Below are 20,752 nucleotides of genomic sequence, written 5' to 3' on the forward strand. Positions count from 1 at the left end.
GGCTCTTTCCTGCCGACTCCCAGCGTCTGGCAGTCTGTGGTTCTTGCCGGGAGCATTGTCAGCCAAGAGGCTTAGCCCCCTTTAAGATATGTGTGTACTGGACTGGAGAGATGGCTCAGTTAAGTGTACCGCCTGCTCTTCCAGGGGTCCTGAGTTCAATTCCCAGAAACCACATGGTGGCTCACAACCATCTATAATGTGATCTAGTGCCCTCTTCTGCAGATAAAGCATTCATATACAACAAATAAATCTTAAAAAAAAAATAAAAGATATATGTGTACCTATCGTGTACTTTAGGTAAATATAAAATAAGGACTCTATTCAACAACCTTGGCATTGTCTGTCCTTCTTATTCCCCCCGTCCCCTCCCCCCCCCCCACAGGGTTTCTCTGGGTAGCCATGGCTGTCCTGGACTCCATTTGTAGACCAGGCTGGCCTCGAACTCACAGAGATCTCATTGACTCTGCCTTCCAAGTGCAAGGATTAAAGGCGTGCGCCACCAGGCCTTTATCTCTTTATCTTAAAAAGATAAAGAGAAAACAAAGTCTGTTGTGAAGGGAGGTGGAGAGGAGTTGGGAGATGGGAAAAATATAATCAAAATATATTGTATGAAAAAATATTGCTGGGCGTGGTGGTGCACACCTTTAATCCTAGCACTCAGGAGGCAGAGGCAGGTAGATCGATGTGAGTTTGAGGCCAGCCTGGTCTACAAAGTGAATCTAGGACAGCCAAGGCTACACAGAGAGACCCTGTCTCGAAAAACAAACAAACAAAACAACAACAAAAAAAGAAAAAATATTAATAGCCCTGAAAAGATAAACCTGTTTTTGCTGATCCCAAGTGTGGGATAGGGAACGGACTTGTGAAAGAACAGGTGATGTTTATCCACTTAGAAGTCAAACCACTTTGTTGGGGCTTGACTGTTGCCAGGTGGAAAACATCCTTGAACAGATTCTGGGAGGAGAGATATATATGAGCCCAAAACAGGAGCTGGAGGCTTTTTGGGTCTTGGTATTGTTTGGCTGTTCATCGCTCCACTTCGAGATGCTCCTAGAGAGAACCGCTCCAGTGAAGGCTCCGGGATTTGGCTGCTGTCCCACGTTCCAGCAGCAACTTTCTCTGAGTTGCTGCTCTGCTGAAATCCTGCTGACTACGCCAGGAGAATCGCTCCTCGGAACTGACACCCAGAAGGTTTCATTCTTGTTTTCTTTAATCTTCTTTTCCTCTTGTTTAAGCTAGTCGGGATATCAGGGAGGTACACTCGTTTTATAAGCTCATAATAAAGTATAATTGTTAAGGAAATTGAGCCTACATAGGCCAGCACTCGGGAGGCAGAGGCAGGCCGATCTCTGTGAGTCTGAGGCCAGCCTGGTCTACAAAGCAAGTCCAGGACAGCAAGGGCTACACAGAGAGACCCTGTATGAAAAGAAAAAATAAAAAAAATTAGTAAAAAAAATAATACAAATCTAACCTTAGCTACAGGGTAAGGCACTGTCCCAAAGGGAAATGCTAGCCCGGCTGGGGCAGAGGGTGAACACAGGTGCTGCTGAGGCCAATGCCCTGAGGTAGCTGCCGTAAACAGTCCTCTGACCGTCCAGATTGCTGCATCGCATGTGCACCCACACGAAATAAAGAATATATATAGTGTCTTCTAAAAGAAATGAGAGAAAGCCTGGCCTGGCAGCATCCTTCAGGAGGCCCTCTGCCACATCATGAGTCTGAAGAGAAAGGAAAAGAGTGCTGACTCTTCAACGCTGTGTGCTTTTTCTTTGCCATAGGAGGCTGTGTGATGCTCACCAGGCGGGCCTGGTTGGTTACATGAGGGACATCCACTGGGCTGGCTCTAAGGGTGTCACCAGCTGACTGCACTAGAGCCACCTGAGCCACTTCCTGGGACCGAGATCAAGTGTTGCTCTCGTCTGGTATGAATTATTGATGCTGTAAAGATCACCCCGCATGCTGTCAGCACCCCATCTCCAGTTTCCTGCCTTGCCCTTGATAAGCTCCTGGGGAGGGGGGTAACCAAGGCGGTAGGTAGCCAGCCACACTCTTAGCCCCTACATCCCCAGGGGTCCCACCTGCACCTCAGTGGCATTCCAAGTCCAGGACACACGGGGACCGGACCCCAGGGCTCAACATCAGGGAGCAGTTTGGCTTTGAATGTCTTATTTCTTCAGAGATAGGGTCTCCATATGTAGGCCAGGCTGGTCCTTCCCCAGAGCTGAGATGACAGATGTCATGGTGCCCCAGTGGACACTGTAGTTTTAACTGCACCACAGATAGGGTCTCCCACTGGTGCTGTGGACATGGGGCCAGGTCTTTTTTTTTTTTTTTTTAGAAAACGTTTTTGAGGCCTAATTCTTCTAAGTAGCCCTGCTTCTTCTTCTTCTTCTAATTTTTTTTTTTTTTTTTTTTTTTTTTTTGGTTTTTCGAGACAGAGTTTCTATGTGTAGCCTTGGCTGTCCTGGACTTGCTTTGTAGACCGGGCTGGCCTAGAACTCATAGTGATCCACCTGTCTCTGCCTCCCGAGTGCTGGGATTAAAGGCATGCGCCACCACACCCAGCTTCTTCTTCTTCTTTTTTTTTTTAAATAATTTATTTAGTTTTAGGCCGGGCGTGGTGGCACACACCTTTAATCCCAGCACTCGGGAGGCAGAGGCAGGTGGATCGCTGTGAGTTTGAGGCCCCCCTGGGCTATAAAGCGAGACCAGGACAGCCATGGTGAACACAGAGAGACCCTGTCTCAAAAAATAAAAAAACCAAAAAATAAATTATTTATTTAGTTTTATTTTATGTGCATTAGTGTGAAGGTGTCAAATCCCTTGAAACTGGAATTACAGACGGTTGTGAGCTGCCATGTGGGTGCTGGGAATTGAACCCGGGTCCTTTGGAAGAGCAGCCAGTGCTCTTAACCACTGAGCCATCCCTCCAGCCCTACCCTGCTACTTCTTACCCAGTGTGAAGCATACATATCGCCAGAGACCAGCCATTGTCCCTGGGACATCTTGCCCCTGGAGGAGACACATTCCTTATACAGTTGGGACCCATGACTGCATGCTTTGCTTTACCACTGTTTCCTTTCTGGGTTGTTTGGGTTTTTTCTTTTTTGGTTTTTCAAGACAAGGTTTCTTTATGTAGCTTTAGCTGTCCTGCACTCGAATTGTAGACCAGGCTGGTCTCGAACTCACAGGGATCTACCTGCCTCTCCTCCCGAGTGCTGGGATTAAAGGCGTGCACCACCACTGCCCGGCTATTTTCGTTACATTAAGGTGTCACCTGTTGTGGTGGCACACCCCTTTAATGCCAGTAGTTGGGAGGCAGAGGCAGGTGAATCGCTGTGAGTTAGAGGCCAGCCTGGTCTACAAAGTGAGTTCCAGGACAGCCAGGGCTACACAGGGAGACCCTGTCTTGATATGTTTTGTTTTTTGAGAGAGGGTTTCTCTGTGTAGCCTCATCTCAAAACCAAAACACATATTCTTATACCTGCTGACTACAAACACTGAGGTCTAGATGCCACAGAGGTCCACAAGGTGGGTGACCCCCGAGAATTTACCTGGTACTATTGGCTGGAGGGCTCCCCATGTCCCGTTACCCCACAGATGACCTGGCGGCAACTGGATCCTTTCCAGCTGGGCTCCGGTTCCCTGTCTTATCTAGACATCTCTCTTGTAATAAATGTTGCAAGGCCACAGAGGTAGGCCTGCCTGCAGATGGGGCCTTTGCTTTCCAGGTCGGCTCCATGGCTGCACAGAGGCCCAAGCTCCTGATCTCCTCCCCCCCCCTACCCCCCCAACCCCCCATCCCCCCCCATCCTCCCGCCCCGGCTGTCCTGGATGCTCAGCAGCCTGTACTGCAGCAATACGAATAGCCCAGCAGCTCAGAAAAAGTCTTACTGTGGTTCAGTATTGGAAGCTCCAAGGATGAGACCCCAGGCCAGTGCAAGGCTGTATTCCATCTGGATCTCTGTGAGTTGGAGGCCAGCCTGGTCTATAAAAGCAAGTCCAGGACAGCCAAAGAAACCCTGTCTCGGGGGAAAAGAAAGAAAGAAAGAAAGAAAGAAAGAAAGAAAGAAAGAAAGAAAGAAAGAAAGAAAAAGAAAATAAATCACCACAGGAGGCATGCCTTTAATCCCAGCACTTGGGAAGCAGAGGCAGGTGGATCATTATGAGTTCAGAGCCAGCCTGGTCTACAGAGTGAGTCTAGGACAGACAAGGCTACATAGAGAAACCCTGTCTCAAAAAACCAAAAACCAAACCAAAACCCCCACAGGACAGTATTTGGTTCCTCCCCACACCTCCTCCATGTGGCTCTGGGCCTCTGTTTTTATTTTATTTTATTTTATTTGGTTTTTTGAGACAGGGTCTCTCTGTGTAGCCCTGGCTGTCCTGGACTCACTTTGTAGACCAGGCTGGCCTCGAACTCACAGCCATCCGCCTGCCTCTGCCTCCAAAGTGCTGAGATTAAAGGTGTGCGCCACCATGCCCGGCTTCTGTTTTTATTTTTATTTATTTATTTATTTTTGGGCCTCTGTTTCTTGGTGAGCCCTTCTGACTTTTCCTAGGGTGTGTCATGTGGGGCTTGTTCCTGCTGCAGTGTTTACCCAGCATCTTCCTCCCTGGTGTCCAGTGACAGTGACACAGGGACCAGCCACAGGCTCAGATGTAGTGTGTACCTCACGGTTGCTCACAATCGGTGGCACAGGCATTCAGTGCTTGCATTGGAACCCAGGACCATTAGCATGGGAGGAAAGGACTGCTTCTCCCCTGAGCCCCTCACTGGGGGTCTAAGCAGAGGCTCCACTAGAGACTCTCCTAGTACTCTTTTTACTGCTTTGAGACGGGGTCTCCTGTAGCCCAGGCTGACCTTGACCTTCTGTTCTCCCACCTCCATCTCCAGGGCGCTGGGACAACAGGCCTGGGCCACCATATTCATTTTATGTGGAGCTGGGAATGGCACTCAGGGCTTAGCATGGTGGAAGCCTGTCACCCACAGAGCCCACTATAGCTTCAGAATAACTTAAAAACAACGCCAACAAAAGTTTATTGTGGCCAGGCATGGTGGTGGCACATGCCTTTAATCCCAGCTCTAGGGACGGAGAGGCAAGCAGATTGCTATGAGTTCGAGGCCAGCCTGGTCTACAGAGTGAGCCCAGAACAGCCACTGCTACACAGAGAAACCCTGTCTCAAAAAACCAAAAACAGAACAATAACAACAACAACAACAACAAAACCAAACCAAAGTACACTGAAAACATTATTGGGCTGGATATGATGGCAAACACCTTTAACCCTTGCACTCAGGAGGCAGAGGTAGGACAATTTTTGTGAATACAAGGCCAGCCTGGTCTACAAAGCGGCAGGGTGGAATACACAGAGAGACCCTGCCTCAAAAACCCCAAAATAAACCAGGCATGGTGGCGCAGACCTTTAATCCCAGCACTCAGGAGGCAGAGGCAGCCGGATCTTTGTGAGTTTAAGGCCAGCCTGGTCTATAGAGTTCCAGGATAGCCAAGGCTATATAGAGAGATACTATCTCAAAAACCAAAAATCGGAAAAGTTTTTTTGTTTGTTATTTCTGAGACAGGGTTTCTCTGTGTAACAAGCCCTGACTGTCCTTGAACTCCTTGTGTAGAACAGGCTGGCCTCAAACTCACAGAGATCCACCTGCCTCTGCTTCCTGAGTGCTGGCATTAAAGGCGTGCACCACGATGTCCGGCATCCAATTTCTTTTTACATGTGGTTGCTGGGAATTGAACTCAGGACCTCTGGAAGAAAAGTCAGTTCTCTTAACCTCTGGGCCATCTCTCTAGCCCCCCTTTTTTGTTTGTTTTAAGTTGTTATTGTGGGTGTGTGTCTTGTGCAGGTGTGGGTGACGTCCTCGGAGCTTGCTGGTCAGAGAATGAAAACAGGAGAGGGGGTCTCCTACCTTCACTGGATTCCAGGGGTCAAACACAGGTCATTAGGCTGGAAGCAGTTCTGCCTGTTCAGCCATCTTAGACGGTTGTAAGTAATTTTAGTTCTTTTGGCTTTTTGAGATAGGGCTTCTCTGTGTAGCCCTTGCTGTCCTGGATTTGCTTTATAGACCACCGCCTGGCATAAATAATTAAAAACAAACAAACAAACAGCCTTTAGGTAGAGTTCACATCCTATACAAGTCATACCTGTGAGAGACTTAAGATCTTCCCTTCTTCAGAAATAAAGACTTGAGCTGGGCGTGGTGGTGCACGCCTTTAATCCCAGAATTTAGGAGGCAGAGGCAGGCAGATCTCTGTGAGTTCAAGTCCAGCCTGGTCTACAAAGTGAGTCTAGGACAGCCAAGGCTACACAGAGAAACCCTGTCTCAAAAAGCAAAAAAAGAAGAGAAATGAAGAGTTCTGTTGGAGGGGGGGAAGGAGAGAGAGAGAGAGAGAGAGAGAGAGAGAGAGAGAGAGAGAGAGAGAGAGAGAGAGAGAAGTTGGGACAGCTACCCTGTCCAAGGACCATTCATTTCTTCAAAGGAAGCTGTGCCCCCAGGCACAGTCCCCACCCCTATGCCCAGCCCCAGCGTTTATGAATCCACTTCCTTTCTCTGGCTCTCTTCTCTGAGCTGCCTATCATGGAGTCCCACATTGTGGTCTTTTGTGCCTGGGTGTCTCACTGAGTGATGTCTTCAAGGTCAGGGCCTCACCCCTGTTTGTGGCTGTGGAGGAAGGGCTGAGTTGTGTGCGCCTCATCTATCATGGACCTACAGCTTGGCTAGGGGTCACACTGGGTAGCCTGCTTGTGCCCCCACGGCCGCCAGGGATGGCCCAGGAGCCAGGGGAGCCGGCGCACAGGCTGACCACTCTCCCGCTCCATGGCTGGCTGTGCTCTAAAGCTGAGTGGATCTTACAGGGAGTGGTAGGGTTGGGTGGCCGGGGATTGGGGTCGGGGTGGGGTGACAAATGGGTTGATCTGAATCAGGGATGGTGACACAGGGCGGATTATTCTCAACAGGGAGGTTCCCTCAAGGACATGGACAAGTTAGGAAAGGACTCTGCTGTCACTGGCTTCCATCTTGGTGGTCAGTAGGAGTTGGCAGGGCTGCAGAGGAGGCTGGACGTTCTGAGAAGCCCTGTCCCTTCCTGAACCTTTTTTTTGTTTTTGTTTTTGTTTTTTGAGACTGACTTTCTCTGTGTAGCCCTGGCTGTTCTGGAACTCACTCTGTAGACCAGGCTGGCCTCGAACTCACAGAGATCCGCCTCCCTCTGTCTCCTGAGTGCTGGGATTAAAGGCTCCTTTCTAGATCCCTGGTGACACTGACAGCAGGGGCTGCAGCTCAGACACAGAGCTCTGGATGACTAGCACTTTTGGGGCTGTGGGTTCCATCCTCAACAAGGCAAACAAACAGAAATATAAAGGACAAGCTGGGCATGGTGATGCACGCCTTTAATCCCAGCACACAGAAGGCAGAGGCAGGCAGATCACAGTGAGTTCGAGGCTAGCCTGGTCTACAAAGCAAGTCCAAGACAGCCAAGGGTACACAGAGAAACCCTGTCTCAAAAAAACAAAAGAAAAAAAAAAAGAACCGACAAGCACAGACTGTTTCCTTTGGTGGAAACACTGGGTTTGTTTCCCTGTAGTGGAGGAATAAACCGAGCTTGTCCCTACCTTCCTTGTATTGTTCAGAGAGTTTCGCTTGGCCCTGGCTCTGAGGGCCCCTCACCCCTGCCTCCATCTCCTACAGTGGAGTATCACTTTCCCTGGTAACAAGCAGGCTAGTGTGTCTCTCAGACAAAGGCCAGGTGAGCTGTCCCTCCTCACCTCAATCATTCATGAAGACAGCAGCTGGCAAGGCTGCGGTGGGCGCTGGGCAGGCAGGAGACAAAGTCAGGCCAGCCATGCAGGATAAATAAATAATACGGCAGCCTGGGGCATCTTCACCAACAGGTGTTCTGCACAAGGACAGGGGGACTTGTAAAATGGCTGGTCACTAAGCCATGGCTCCCTCAAAAGGCAGCCCCTGGCAACCTGGGGTGCAGGGACGGAAGGTCATTCCCATCCTGAGACGTGAGCGCGGTGGACCCATGTTCTGATGCCCAAAGCTCACCAGTGACCGAGGCCTGGGGCTCCAGACAGGAATCAGGACACAGTGAACGGTGGCCTGGGTAGAGGGAGTGGGGCCTCATCTTTTTGTAGACACAATCGGGGGCCCTGAAACTGAAATTATCCAGGTGGGTTAGTAAAGGCCAGACTTAGAGGCAGTGTGAAGATGGAGACCCAGACAGGGCGACTCTGCCTTCCACACCACTTGTAGAAGGCAGTGTGAAGACAGAGACGCAGACAGGGTAACTCTGCCCCCTGCCCTCCCCCTCCCCCCACCCCCCACTTCTGGAACTCAGAGTCTGGGAGAGGCAGGAAAGACACTTCCTTTACAAAGCCAAGCCTCAGACTTCTGGGCTCCAGATGCAGAGCTCAGAACTGTGATGTCAGAAGCGTCCAGTGTGTGGGGCTGCATTACAACAGCAATACAGACTATTAATCAAATTTAAAATGCCCTGGCAGCATGGGGAATGGCAGGCCAGAGCCTCCTGCATGCTAGTCCGATGCCCTCCTGCCCAGCCACGCCCAGCGCCAGGTCTCTTCCCCTCTATCCTAAGTTGCCCAACCTGGTCTCGAACTCACTGTCATTCCACCACTCGGGATCCTGAAACAGGAGGACCAGTGCAGGCTTGAGGCCAGCCTGAGATATATGAATTCTAGGACAACCTGGGTCACACAGTTGAGACCTTGTCTCAAAACAAACAATTCTAGCCGGGTATGGAAGTGCACGCCTTTGGTCTCTGCACTCAATAGGCAGAGGCAGGTGAGTTCTAGGCCAGCCTGGTCTACAAAGTGAGTTTCAGGACAGCCAGGGCAAAGCAGAGGGACCCAGTTTTGGAAATGAACCAACCAACCCAAAACCAACAACCCCTGCTGTACTCCAGGCCGGTCTTGAACTTGCAGTCTTACTGCTCTGCCCCTTGCGTGCTGGGACGATAAGGCCAGCCTTCAGGGCCTTTACTCGTATTTGGATAAAGTGTCTTTGCTGAGTCCGGGCTATGCTGTCACTGTCTGTGGCTCTGTTCCTCTCTTTGGGAAGGCCAGCTCCTTGGGGCCACTTATGGAAGACTTGTCCTTAATGCACAAGCCTCCCTAAGACCCAGGTGAGCTGGCTGAAGCCATGCTGAGCTGCAGAGCTGTCATGGTGGGGCAGGGCACTGGTTTCCTGTATGCTGGTAGGCAGGCTCTGAGTTAAGATGTAAGGGGAGTCTGGGCGGTGAGGCGAACCTGCCCCAGGGAACGGCTGTGAAAAGGCCCTGAGGCAGGGCTTGAAGAGAGAGCCATCGCACTGATCAGAAACCGGCCAGGAGTTGGAAATGAACAAGGCCATTCAAGTGTTCCAGGAGGGCTCCAAAGTAGCTTTCAACACACTCTGCTAGTGTGGACCTGTGCTTGGAGACCAGCAGTCTCCACCTTCCCTGGCAGGTTGGCTTCGGAGGGTGGGGCCCATGCTTGGCACCAGCCACCCACCCGGAGAACAAAGACTGGCAGCCAACCTTGGCCCTGACGGTCCAGGCAGGACCCGGGAGTTCCAGAGGGCTCAAATCCTACACCGCGGTGTGGGGCTTTTTGTAAATCCGCAGGGACGTCCTGATTAGTGACTCTGGGCCTTCAAGCTAGCTGTTCTAGCGGCTGGTGGGGCCTCAAAGGCTTCTCTCCAGGCTCGCCCTCCGTGGAAATCGGCAGCCGCCCCTAATCCAGGCTGGAATCCTCTGGCACCAGGCCCGCGTTGGGGCTCCAAGGCTGTTGGGCTCCAGGCCAGGTCTGCAAGAAACCAGCGTGGCTGCCAGGCCCCTTCCAGCCCTGGGCCCAGAACCACAGAACAGGGACTCCGGGTGCTGGGCTCACCTCCCATGCAAGGCGGAGGAGAAACTTTGCCCCCTTGCCTGGGCTTTTTTTTTTTTTAAAGCAGGAATCACCCGAATTGTTTGCATCTTTGGAAGCCCTACCAAAGGCGTCAGGATCTCTGCTTGCAGCCTGCACTAGGTTCTGGGGAACCCGTCTGGGCTCGCTTTCCGGCCCCTCTGGACTGGAATGCAGAATCCTGACTTCTGGGTCTATTTGTAGTGCATGCAACTGGACACTTTGGCAGAGCCTTCCTCAGTTTCCCCATTTCTGCAACAGAGGTGGAACTGGGCTGCTGTAAGGGTAGACAAAAGACGGAAAGGAAAGAGTCACAATCAAATCGCCACTGCGCCTGCGAGGCACGTGGCCTCCATACCGCTGCTCTCCAGTCCGGGGGTGGGGTGGGGGGGGAACTCGCCTTAAAGTCGAAGTTTTGGCCACGTGACCATAATCAAGCTGGGGCATTAAGGAGTCGCCCTGCCCGGTTCTAAGATGGCGACGCACCTCGCTGTGCCCTCACGTTTGGGGGGGCCAACGGCTTCCATTTGCCCGCTTGCAATATGGCGGCAGCTTCCCGCAAGCTCACTTCTCTGCGCCTGAGCCGCCACGTACCCACTCTCAAGATGGCGTCCCCCGGGTGGTGGGGGAGTGACCAAGGCTTGCTCATTGGCTCACACGCCATCACGTGCTCCCACCCATTCACGCCCTCCCCCTCCCCCACAGGCCGTTTCCGTCCCCGGCCTTGACTGACAGCCGCTTGGCCCAGTAGCGTTCTCCTGCCCGTCTGAGTTTCGCCCTCGGAGTAGCCGTCTGGCCAATGGGAGGCCCTGGCGGGGGCGGGTGGGGTTGGCCACGCCCCCAGGCCGCGGCGGGAGCCAATGAGCGTCGCGCGCGGGGGACGTGTGCGGGCGTCTCCGCCATCTTGTGAGTCTATAACTCCGAGCCGTTGGGTCGGTTCCTGCTATTCCTGCGCCTCCGCTCCGTCCCCCGCGGGTCTGCTCTGTGTGCCATGGACGGGTGAGTAGTGCCGCGCCCCTCGCCCGCCGCCCTCTCTGCGCGGTGCCCCAGACCCCCCCCACGTGGCCGGCCCGCCCGCCCGCCCGCCCGTCCGCTCGCTCGCTGGGGCTCCCCCCCCCCGCCGCCCCGTCCAACCGCTGCGGCGCGCGCGCGTGCGTGGCCTCGCTCCGCGTGGCGCGCTCGGAACCCGCGGCGCCCGAGGCCCGCGGGGAAACCCAGCGGCACCCGTCCCTCGCCTCCCTCGTTTAGCCCCGGCGCCCGGCGCACTTCCGGTGCCCGCGCGCTTCCTCCGGAGCGACCCGGCGCCCCCTCCCAAGCCCTCGCCGTGCACGCGCGCGCGCGCCCCCTGTCCTCCCCGGGAGCGGTGCGGCCGCTGCTGTGGCCCTTCCCGCTTCCCGTCCTCCCTCCCATTGGTGGCCGGTCCTCGCGTGCGTAGTAGCGCGGCGCGCGCCCCGGGGCGCGTGCGTGCGTGGGCTTCTGTGGGGCGCGCGCCCTTCCCGCCTCGAGGGGAGGTGGTCGGGGTGGGGGGGGACGCGGACCGAGGGCGGTGGGCCGGGGCCGGGGGTCGGGGGTCGGTTCCATCGCCCCGCGTGCACGCCAGCCTCGCATCCGGGTCTCCTCGGTCTCCTGCGTACTTCCCCGGAGATGCCCCTGCGCTGGGCAACTTTTTGTTTGTAGTTTTGGATTTGTTTTGGAGACAAGATGTCGTTGTAGCCCAGGCTGGCCTTCCCGTCAGACCTGGAGCACGTCTGCTGCTGTCCCCCCGGGTGTTGGGACTGAAGGGCGTGCGTCACCAGACCCCGACTTTTTCCTTGAAACTTTTTTTGTTTAGAGCCGAACTGACCTTGAATTCCTGATTCTCCCACCTTAGACTTCCTAGTGCTGCGAGTCACCTGGCGTAGTGACCAGCTTTTCTTTCTTTTTTCTTTTTTTTTTTTTTTACAAGACTCAATTCTGTAAAGTTGTTTGGCTTAGCCTCAAGCTCAGTACCCATGGCAGCCCTCCTGCTTTCAGCCTTCTGAGTGCTGAGGTGACAGGCAAGACGCCTTTTAGCAACTTTAGCTGCCTCTTAGCAACTTACTGAGGGTTTTTGAGCCGGGAGTGGCGGTGCGCACCTTTGATCCTGGCAGAGACAGGCAGGTCGCAGTGAGTTCCAGCACAGCCGGGCTGTGTAGAAAAGCTTTGTACCAGAATGAATCTCTGAAGACACTAAAATCAAGTAGAGAGGTATCCAGCGAGGGACATGGCACAGCACAGCCACCACTGCGGGCGGGATCCCCTCTGTAGGCAGTCCTCCCAGAATCACTTGGGAGCCTGGCCAGCCATGGCAGGCTTGCTGCTGCCTGTCAGCAGGCTGGGTGCAGCAGGTGAGGCAGGGAGCAGTCACGAGGGCCTGGGGTTGATCAGTAACCTAGGGTGTTCCTGCGCAGCCCTGTCGGTTTGTAAGTGGTGACAAGGCAGCTCTGACTGGCCCTGTGGCGCCCAGCCCCCACCGGGGAAGCACTGTCCTTGGGTTGCTGTCTTTACCTGCGTTTCAGGCTCCCGGCGTTATAGGATGCTTCAGGAGTTGATCACTGGTAGTAGGCCTTGCAGAAATTGGGCCTCAACAGTGTCTTGGTCTTGTGTGGTCCAAAGGGGGAGGGGCTCCGAGGACAGTGGTGGCCCCCTTTCTAATGGGCGGCTCGCCTCCCTGACGTTCTGAGCGGGACTGGCAGGCCCTAAAGCCCCTGCCACACTGATGTCTGTTTTTCTCTCCACAGCATCGTCCCAGACATAGCAGTCGGTACAAAGGTAGGTGTCTCTAGTATGGCATTGCACCCCTTCCCTGCCACCCCAGCCCTGTGAGAGCCTAGGACCCTTTTGGGGGTCTGGTGGTTTTGGCTCTTTTTGTCTTTTTTTTTTTTTTTTTTTTTTTTTTGCGCCTTTTACTCTGTGGCCTTCAGCTAAGCAGTGGGCTCAGGCCATGGGGCATTGGTGTTGCCCGTGTGGGGTTTGGCTTGAGAGGAAGGCTACCCATGTTGTGATGGGAAGGCAGCAGAGTTGCCACCTGTTGGTGCAGTCTTGTCTGCTCAGTCTATGCCTGTCTCAACTGAGGACTCCAATAGCTTCCTGAGTAGCAGGGGAGACAGGAAGCCTGCCTTTAGTTCCACTGGTACTTGGGGGTAGGGCCTGGAGCTAGAAGGGCTGCAGGTGTCCAGAGCCTTGAAATGACAGGCTTGTGTGGTCTTGTGGTGTTAGGTGGGCCTGGCCTCTTGAGCTGTAGTAAGTAGCAAGTGGTCTGCTCTCCTGGAGTTCCTCCCTCAAAGGCCCTGCGGGCGAGGCCTCAGCCACTCCAGCCCTGGCTGGTTTGCTACCAGGCTGCTAGCTGGACTAGTTGCGTTCTTTCCTGAATGGACACTATCTCCACCTGCCTGCTGATCTTCCTCAGATAAACCTGTGTGTTCAGTGGTGGAGGGAGCCCCTCTTAGGCCCAGGCCTGCAGGTGACAGGGTATGTCTGGGCAAACGGCTGACCTGGATTGCCTCTTGGCTGCTTGTTTGTCTGCACAGCTAGCCACACAGGGCATACTGGGCAAGTGAGGAGCAGGGTGGGGAAACAGGCTGGGCCTTCTGGCTCGGGATTGCAGAGAGCAAGCAGCCTTTGGGAAGGTGTGCTGACCAGTGGCTCCCCGGCTGTGCTCTCACATGTCTGCCTGGGGCTGGTGGCCCAGGTAGCTGGACTTGTGGGCTTCTGAAGAGCCTGTTAGGGCTCTGGCAGCCTGCCAGCAGTAGAGCTACAGGAAGTACTGCTCCCAGGCCCCCCTTCCAAGCCAGACGGAAGCCACCTCCCACCAAGGTCAGCACAAGGGACTTCATGGGTGAGTGGCTGCCAGCAGGAAGTGACTTCCTGCAGCTCAAGAGTGTGGACATGTAATCCCAGCACTCGGAGGCAGAGGCAGACAGATCACTGTGAGTTCGAGGCCAGTCTGGTCTACAAAGTGAGTCCAGGATAGCCAAGGCTACACAAGAAACCCGGTCTTGAAAAACCAAAACCAGAGCTGGGCGTGGTGGCGCACGCCTTTAATCCCAGCACTCGGGAGGCAGAGGCAGGCGAATCACTGTGTGTTCGAGGCCAGCCTGGTCTACAAAGTGAGTCCAGGATGGCCAACGCTACACAGAGTAACCCTGTCTCAAAAAACCAAAAAAAAAAAAAAAAGAAGGAAAGAAAGAAAGAAAAACCAAAACAAAAACAAAAACAAAAGTGTGGGCATGATGTTCTGAGCTTTGCATGTCAAGCTGGGCAAGTCTAAGCCCCCTCAGCAGCCCTTGCTCCTGAGACCTTAGTGTGACCATATGCTCTTAAACTGCTCAGGACATGGTGGAAATTTCCAAATTCTGTGGGTGTAGGTCATGGGGGGGTCAGAGTTCCCCTTTTCTCGTAGGGAGAAGGGTGGGCATGGTAGGGCTTTTGGTCTTTAGGCCTGTCTGTAGGCTCACAGTGGGTGCCCTGGACCTCCCATCATTGTGAGTCCCAGATAGTGTTGGGCTTGGGGGAGGGGAGAGCAGGAGGGGGGGAGCTCCTGAGTAGATAGACCTTGTCTTGAACCAAATGAAACAAGCCATGAATGAGGTGGTCCTGACTCCCTGGGTGTTAGAGTCCCTAGCTTCAAAGTCTCGCTGGTTGGGGAGTAGCTAGCAGACAGCTCTGCCCTGGGAGCCCTGTCTCCATTGCTGTCCTGGTGAACCTGGATCTCCTCTGGCTCCCAGGGGTTGGCCAAGCTAATGAGCACAAAGCACTGCTTCTGGGGAGGAGATCTTCTTATCCTGGGGTCAGCTTGAGAGTTCCCCAGTGAGCTGCTTCCACCACTGGATGGTGCTACTCAAGGGTGCTGCCAAAGTCTCTCGTCCTCCTGGAGTGCAGGCCTTTGTTTCTCCAGAAGCTGCCAGCAGGGTACCGTAAGGCTGGCAGCTGTGCGCTTTGGGCAGACGACCTGCCAGGCAGGGGCCTTCCACATGGCTCCTGGCACGGGGCCCCAATGACCATTGAACGTGGCTGGTAGTGAAGAGGCCACAGGCAGGCATGGGGCATTGTGCAAGTCCCTGGGGGTTGTGGGTGGGACGGTGGGAAAGGCGGGTCAGCCTGGTGCTGAGGGTACTTCATGCTCTCTCCCCAGCGGGGATCCGACGAGCTCTTCTCCACGTGTGTCAGCAACGGCCCCTTCATCATGAGCAGTTCCACCTCAGCAGGTGAGAGGCCCTCGGGGATAACCCTGTCTTGGGGGCTGGAGGGGTTGGGGAGCAGTGCCTGACCACAGGCAGGGAGGAGGCCTGCAGCCTCTCAGATGCACCTACCTATCCCTTCTCAGCCAATGGGAACGATAGCAAGAAGTTCAAAGGGGACAACAGGAGCACAGGAGTCCCTTCCAGAGTCATCCATGTCCGCAAGTTACCTGGTGATGTCACTGAGGGAGAGGTCATCTCCCTGGGGCTGCCCTTTGGGAAGGTCACCAACCTCCTTATGCTGAAGGGGAAGAACCAGGCCTTCATTGAGATGAGCACGGAGGAGGCGGCCAACACCATGGTCAACTACTACACGTCAGTGGCGCCTGTGCTGCGCGGGCAGCCCATCTACATCCAGTTCTCCAACCACAAGGAGCTCAAGACCGACAGCTCGCCCAACCAGGCGGTGCGCCTGCGGGCAGGTGGGCGGGTGGCCGGGCTCTGCCTCGGCCCTGGCTCCCAGCTCACGGCACGGTGGTTCCTCCAACAGCGCGCCCAGGCGGCCCTGCAAGCCGTGAACTCTGTGCAGTCCGGAAACCTGGCCTTGGCTGCGTCCGCTGCTGCTGTGGATGCAGGAATGGCAATGGCAGGCCAGAGCCCCGTGCTCAGGATCATCGTGGAAAACCTCTTCTACCCCGTGACCCTGGACGTGCTGCACCAGGTGGGCGGGCGGGCGGGCGCTTGTCCCGCCCCAGGTGGGCTGGTGTCGTCCAACTCCCCCCCCCCCCCAATCCACAGCTAGGGCTCACACGGTCTCCTTGCCGCAGATCTTCTCTAAGTTTGGTACGGTCCTGAAGATCATCACGTTCACCAAGAACAACCAGTTCCAGGCGCTGCTTCAGTACGCTGACCCTGTGAGCGCCCAGCACGCCAAGCTGGTGAGTAGAGGTGTCCTGGGTGGGGGACCATGGGCATGGCCCATGCTCACCTTCCTCTCCCCGTAGTCACTGGACGGCCAGAACATCTACAATGCCTGCTGTACGCTGCGTATCGACTTCTCCAAACTCACCAGTCTCAACGTTAAATACAACAACGACAAGAGCAGAGATTACACTCGGCCTGACCTGCCTTCTGGAGACAGTCAGCCTTCGCTGGATCAGACCATGGCCGCAGCCTTTGGTAAGATGCTGTGCTGAGACACACCAAGTGAGTGGGGTGGGACAGGCCATCTAGCTATCAGGGCACCCTGGCACTGCACAGCCCAGCCACTCAACAGTCCTGCCATGCCTGTCCCAGCCGTGAGGTGAGGTGCAGTGATTAGTGTCTGTTTGTTTCTAGGTGCGCCCGGCATAATGTCAGCCTCTCCGTATGCAGGAGCCGGGTTCCCTCCCACCTTTGCCATCCCTCAGGCCGCAGGTACTCACGCTCATCCTGACCCCGGTGCCTGCATGACCACACAACCCCATAGCTGCCATATACACGATCAGGATGCCATTGGCCCCGAGTGGCAGGTCTCAGGCCCCCTTCTGGGGAGAGAGGGGAAGGGGCCTCCAGCAGCATCTACAGCAGCTTAGGACAGGGTAGTAGTCTCAGGCAGGGCTGGGCCAGGTGCCCTGTGTTGGCAGTAGAAATAAGCCACTAATCATTCAGTCTTTGGTCTGGTTCCCTTCAAGCACCTCGGGCGAGGATGAGGATGCAGTGTCCCTAGTAGATTGAATTTAATGGCCTGGTAAGCAAGTGGCCTCCAGGGCTGAGGAGCATGGGCCTCGGGCCTCCGCGTGCTGCCCGGAGCCTGCATGGAGGAGTGGTCGCCGCATGCGTGCACAGCCAGACATACCTGTGGCAGGCCCTGCTTGCAAGAGGGCCCGTGTCCACCAGAGCTTTTGTGCTGTCCCGGGCGCATGCAGTCTGATCACACCCGGATTGGCCGTGGTGTCAGGCAGTGTGTGTGGCCTCTGTGGGCAGGCCGTAGCCAGGCTGCACCTTGTGGCTGAGTGCCTGTCCCCTCCTGGTACAGCCAACCGGCTCACATCTGCACTACCTTCCTTTGCAGGCCTCTCCGTCCCTAATGTCCATGGAGCCCTGGCCCCCCTGGCCATACCATCTGCCGCTGCTGCAGCCGCAGCTGGCCGCATTGCCATCCCAGGCCTGGCAGGTGCCGGGAATTCCGTCCTTTTGGTCAGCAACCTGAACCCCGAGGTATGTGGGTGTTGCTCTGCTTTGCCTGTACCTGAAGTGGTGGGGTGCTGGCTGAAAATGGGTCCATTCTAGGGGCCACACTGGATGGCAGGCAGGGGCTCTGGGTGTCCCAGGTGCCTTGGGCACAGATGCGCTGCTGCCCTTCTGTCTGCTGCTGTTGGCCTCCGCTCTTCCAGCTGCTCTGAGGTTTTCCGTTTTCCTCTCGGCTCCATTCACACCCGGCCCTCAGCGCTCAGAGCCGCGGTGTTTTCCTTGCTGTACAAGACAATTTGGGGCATGGCAAGGAGGCCTGGGAGTGCCCGTTGGGAGGTGGCTCGGACCAGTGCCGGCCAGCCTGTCTCTGGAGCTCTGGAGAGCCCAGGTGGCCTTGGAGCTGAGCGGTGCCTTCACAGGAACTGGTCTTGGCCGGCCCTGCTCCAGCCAGTTCCCTCCGGCCTGAGCTCTGCTCACCACCTGGGAGCTAACAGGCCCCACCCCTTGCCTCAGTCCTTAGCCTCAGCCGCAGCGCTGGCCCCGGTCCTCCAGCCTGCGTGCAGTGCTTCTCCTTGTATGTGTGGACGTGTGTTACGAGTATGTGTGCAAATGTGTGTGTGGAACACTGCCTTGTTTTCCTATGTATTTACTGACCTGTGTTTTGCTACTTTTTTCTTTCCTCCCCTCCCCTCCCAATTTTTTTTCTTGCCTGATCCGGAATTTCTTTGCCAACTGACTGCACGGTTCTTCTGCTTCCTGTTGTTGCTTGAAACAAAACATAAATCAATAAAAAACAAAACTCCCCTCTCAAACCCGCTCTCCGGAAACCAACCTGCCCTTGAATATTAACATCCTGACAACTTCATCATCATGAACCTGCTCGCCTGCGGGGACTGTCTTCCTCGTGGACGATTGGCACTCGCCCCCTTGACCTCTCCCTCTCCCTGTCCCCTGCTGCCTTCCTCTGCTGTCTCTAAAGAGAGTCACACCCCAAAGCCTCTTTATTCTCTTCGGTATGTTATTCTCACTTTTATTACCTTGGTTTCGTTTAATTGGTTTATTTTACACCCTGCGATGTACTATTGAGTTTGTGTTTGGCCTTCTGCCTCGTTCCGTGATTTGCTTCCGGTTTGCGGATTGTACTGAGTAGACACGCATGGTTACCACCCTGCATGCTTCCAGAGCTAAGCGTGTCAGTAGCATGTGGACGTGGCTGCTGTGACAGCTGTCTGGAGTCCTGCGCCTGCCTAGTGCAGCACCCGTTAGCAGGCCTGGGCTGAGACGCAGGCTCCTGGTGCCCACTAAGCAAACCTGGCCCGCCGGGAGCTGGGACCGCGAGGGCGGGCGGTGGGTGGTGGGAGAGGTTAGGAGACCTGGCCGCTCAGCCTCTGTCCCTGGGTTTCAAAGGTGTCTATGGTGACGTGCAGCGGGTGAAGATCCTGTTCAATAAGAAGGAGAACGCGCTGGTACAGATGGCAGATGGCAGCCAGGCGCAGCTGGGTGAGAGCCCCTGGAGGGCGCGGCTGGGGCTGGGGCTGGGGCTGCCCCTGGTGGGCTTGGGGTTCTACCGCTCATGTGCCTCCCACACTCTGCAGCTATGAGCCACCTGAATGGACACAAGCTGCACGGGAAGTCAGTGCGCATCACACTGTCAAAGCATCAGAGCGTGCAGCTGCCTCGTGAGGGACAGGAGGACCAGGGCCTGACCAAGGACTACGGCAGCTCACCACTGCACCGCTTCAAGAAGCCCGGTTCTAAGAACTTCCAGAACATCTTTCCACCCTCTGCCACCCTGCACCTCTCTAACATCCCGTAAGTCAGCCAGACTGGCAGCTTGGGGCTCCTGGCTCTCACCGCCCACAGGGCCCAGGGTGACTGGGCCCAGCCACATGCCTCTCATCTCCCCGCTAGGCCCTCCGTGTCAGAGGAGCACCTCAAGAACCTCTTCTCCAGCAACGGTGGTGTGGTCAAAGGCTTCAAATTCTTCCAGTGAGTGCGGCCCTCCTCTGCACCCCCACCCCCTCAGCCACACCCCACCCCGTCCTTCTGATCCGCCCCTTGTCCGCCCTGCAGGAAGGACCGCAAGATGGCGCTGATCCAGATGGGCTCCGTGGAGGAGGCGATGGAGGCGCTGATTGAGCTGCACAACCACGACCTGGGCGAGAACCACCACCTGCGCGTGTCCTTCTCCAAGTCCACTATCTAGGTGCCGCAGCCTGCGGCAGCTTCCACCATTCCAGAAAAGCCACTTTAAAAAGCAGCTGAAGTGACCTTACACACCAGAGATTTTATTTTTTTAAAGAGAGATCAGTTTACCTGTTTTTAAAAAAATTAAATCTAGCCCACCTTGCCGTGGCAGGAGATGGCTCGGGCCACAGAGGCCCAGTCAGGCCCGGCACCATGGTTTGAGGGGCTCAGGCGTGAGGCCACAGCGGTGCCCCAAACACAGCCGCTTTCTGTGCCTTACAAAACCAGCATGCCTCGCAGCCGCACGCCCACCCCCTCAGGCCACCAGTCTCTAGACTATAGGTGAGCCAGGTGGTCCATACCATAGGCTCCCCATGCTGTGCAGGAGCTGGGGCCACCCCCCACCCCTTATAATCAAGTGACATGATTCTCCCATGTCCCTGGCCAGCCCAGAGGGCCCAGGCCATCCTCAGCTGCAGAGCCTTATGTGACCTTTGTGTTCTGTTCTGTGTGGTCGCAGACACCTGTGCCTAGCAATATTCCCACTTGACCAAATACCCAACTCTTTCCATTTATATGCAAGAGATATAGTTTTAAGTAACTTTTTATAGCAGTGTACGATGGTATGTGTATTCTAAGCTTCTGTGTCCCTGCGCTCTTAACTTCCTTCCTGGTGACCAACTTGCAGGTGGGCCCAGGCCAGTGCTGCCTCCACCTGGGAAAAAGCTCTGGGACCAGTGGGTTCCCACCTTCAAATTTTGGACCAAAGTTTTGTTTTCTGCTCGCCTCTTACTGGGCCCAGTTGTGGGGCTGACCTCTAGGCCTTACTGCCCCCCAGATGCTCACCTCCATCCTAGCCTGCCTCTGTGGGAGGGCTTCCGTGGACCTGGGTTCTCTGAAGGAACAGCAAGAGTGTACATATTTATGATTTTTATACCTGTGTGGGGCTCAGGTGGTGCAGCAGTTTTTTATGGTGACAGATGTATATTTTGGTAACAACTACAGGCTCAGTATTGTCCTGGGGCCGCCCTGGCCACATTCCACCCCGTCCCAGATGGTGTATTGGGGGGGAGTTTTCCATTAAAGCAGTTTTATAACCTGTGCCTTCCCTGAGCCCTTCATTCTGAGCTGTAGAGGTGTGGGCCGGGCTGGGCCTGGACTTAATAAATGCCTGTGTCTTGCGCATCTGCCTGTCATTGGGGATGGTGTACGGTGCACTGGGGCGCACAGCCCACTCGAGCCAACTTTGTGTGGGACTTGTGAGAGCCCTC

General features: G+C 55.1%; 1 protein-coding gene and 1 long non-coding RNA gene across 3 annotated transcripts; one reads left to right on the forward strand and one right to left on the reverse strand.

Annotated features, from left to right (window-relative positions):
- Positions 1 to 6,131: 6,131 nt before the first annotated feature.
- On the reverse strand, positions 6,132 to 10,590 carry LOC311604905. Its single transcript, XR_014781737.1, has 3 exons — positions 10,325 to 10,590; positions 7,512 to 10,201; positions 6,132 to 7,161 (listed from the first exon to the last, which is right to left on the reverse strand). It is a non-coding gene; the product is annotated as an uncharacterized lncRNA (long non-coding RNA).
- Positions 10,591 to 10,782: 192 nt separating this feature from the next.
- PTBP1 (polypyrimidine tract binding protein 1) lies at positions 10,783 to 20,664 on the forward strand. 2 transcript variants are annotated; one of them, XM_084795552.1, is made up of 14 exons: positions 10,783 to 10,923; positions 12,684 to 12,714; positions 15,077 to 15,149; positions 15,269 to 15,588; positions 15,673 to 15,843; positions 15,950 to 16,060; positions 16,127 to 16,301; positions 16,461 to 16,538; positions 17,176 to 17,321; positions 18,274 to 18,307; positions 18,702 to 18,794; positions 18,890 to 19,106; positions 19,206 to 19,283; positions 19,368 to 20,664. In XM_084795552.1, the coding sequence occupies exons 1-14, from the start codon at positions 10,916 to 10,918 to the stop codon at positions 19,498 to 19,500; spliced, it is 1,668 nt and encodes a 555-aa protein (XP_084651678.1). In that variant the 5' UTR covers positions 10,783 to 10,915; the 3' UTR covers positions 19,501 to 20,664. The 2 variants fall into 2 exon arrangements, with proteins under 2 accessions (XP_084651678.1, XP_084651679.1); XM_084795553.1 differs by lacking the exon at positions 16,461 to 16,538 and having other exon boundaries at positions 10,784 to 10,923.
- The last annotated feature ends 88 nt before the right edge of the window (positions 20,665 to 20,752 follow it).

This window comes from Acomys minous (assembly GCF_964271855.1).
Source record: "Acomys minous genome assembly, chromosome: 9".
Classification (NCBI taxonomy): Eukaryota; Metazoa; Chordata; class Mammalia; order Rodentia; family Muridae; genus Acomys; species Acomys minous.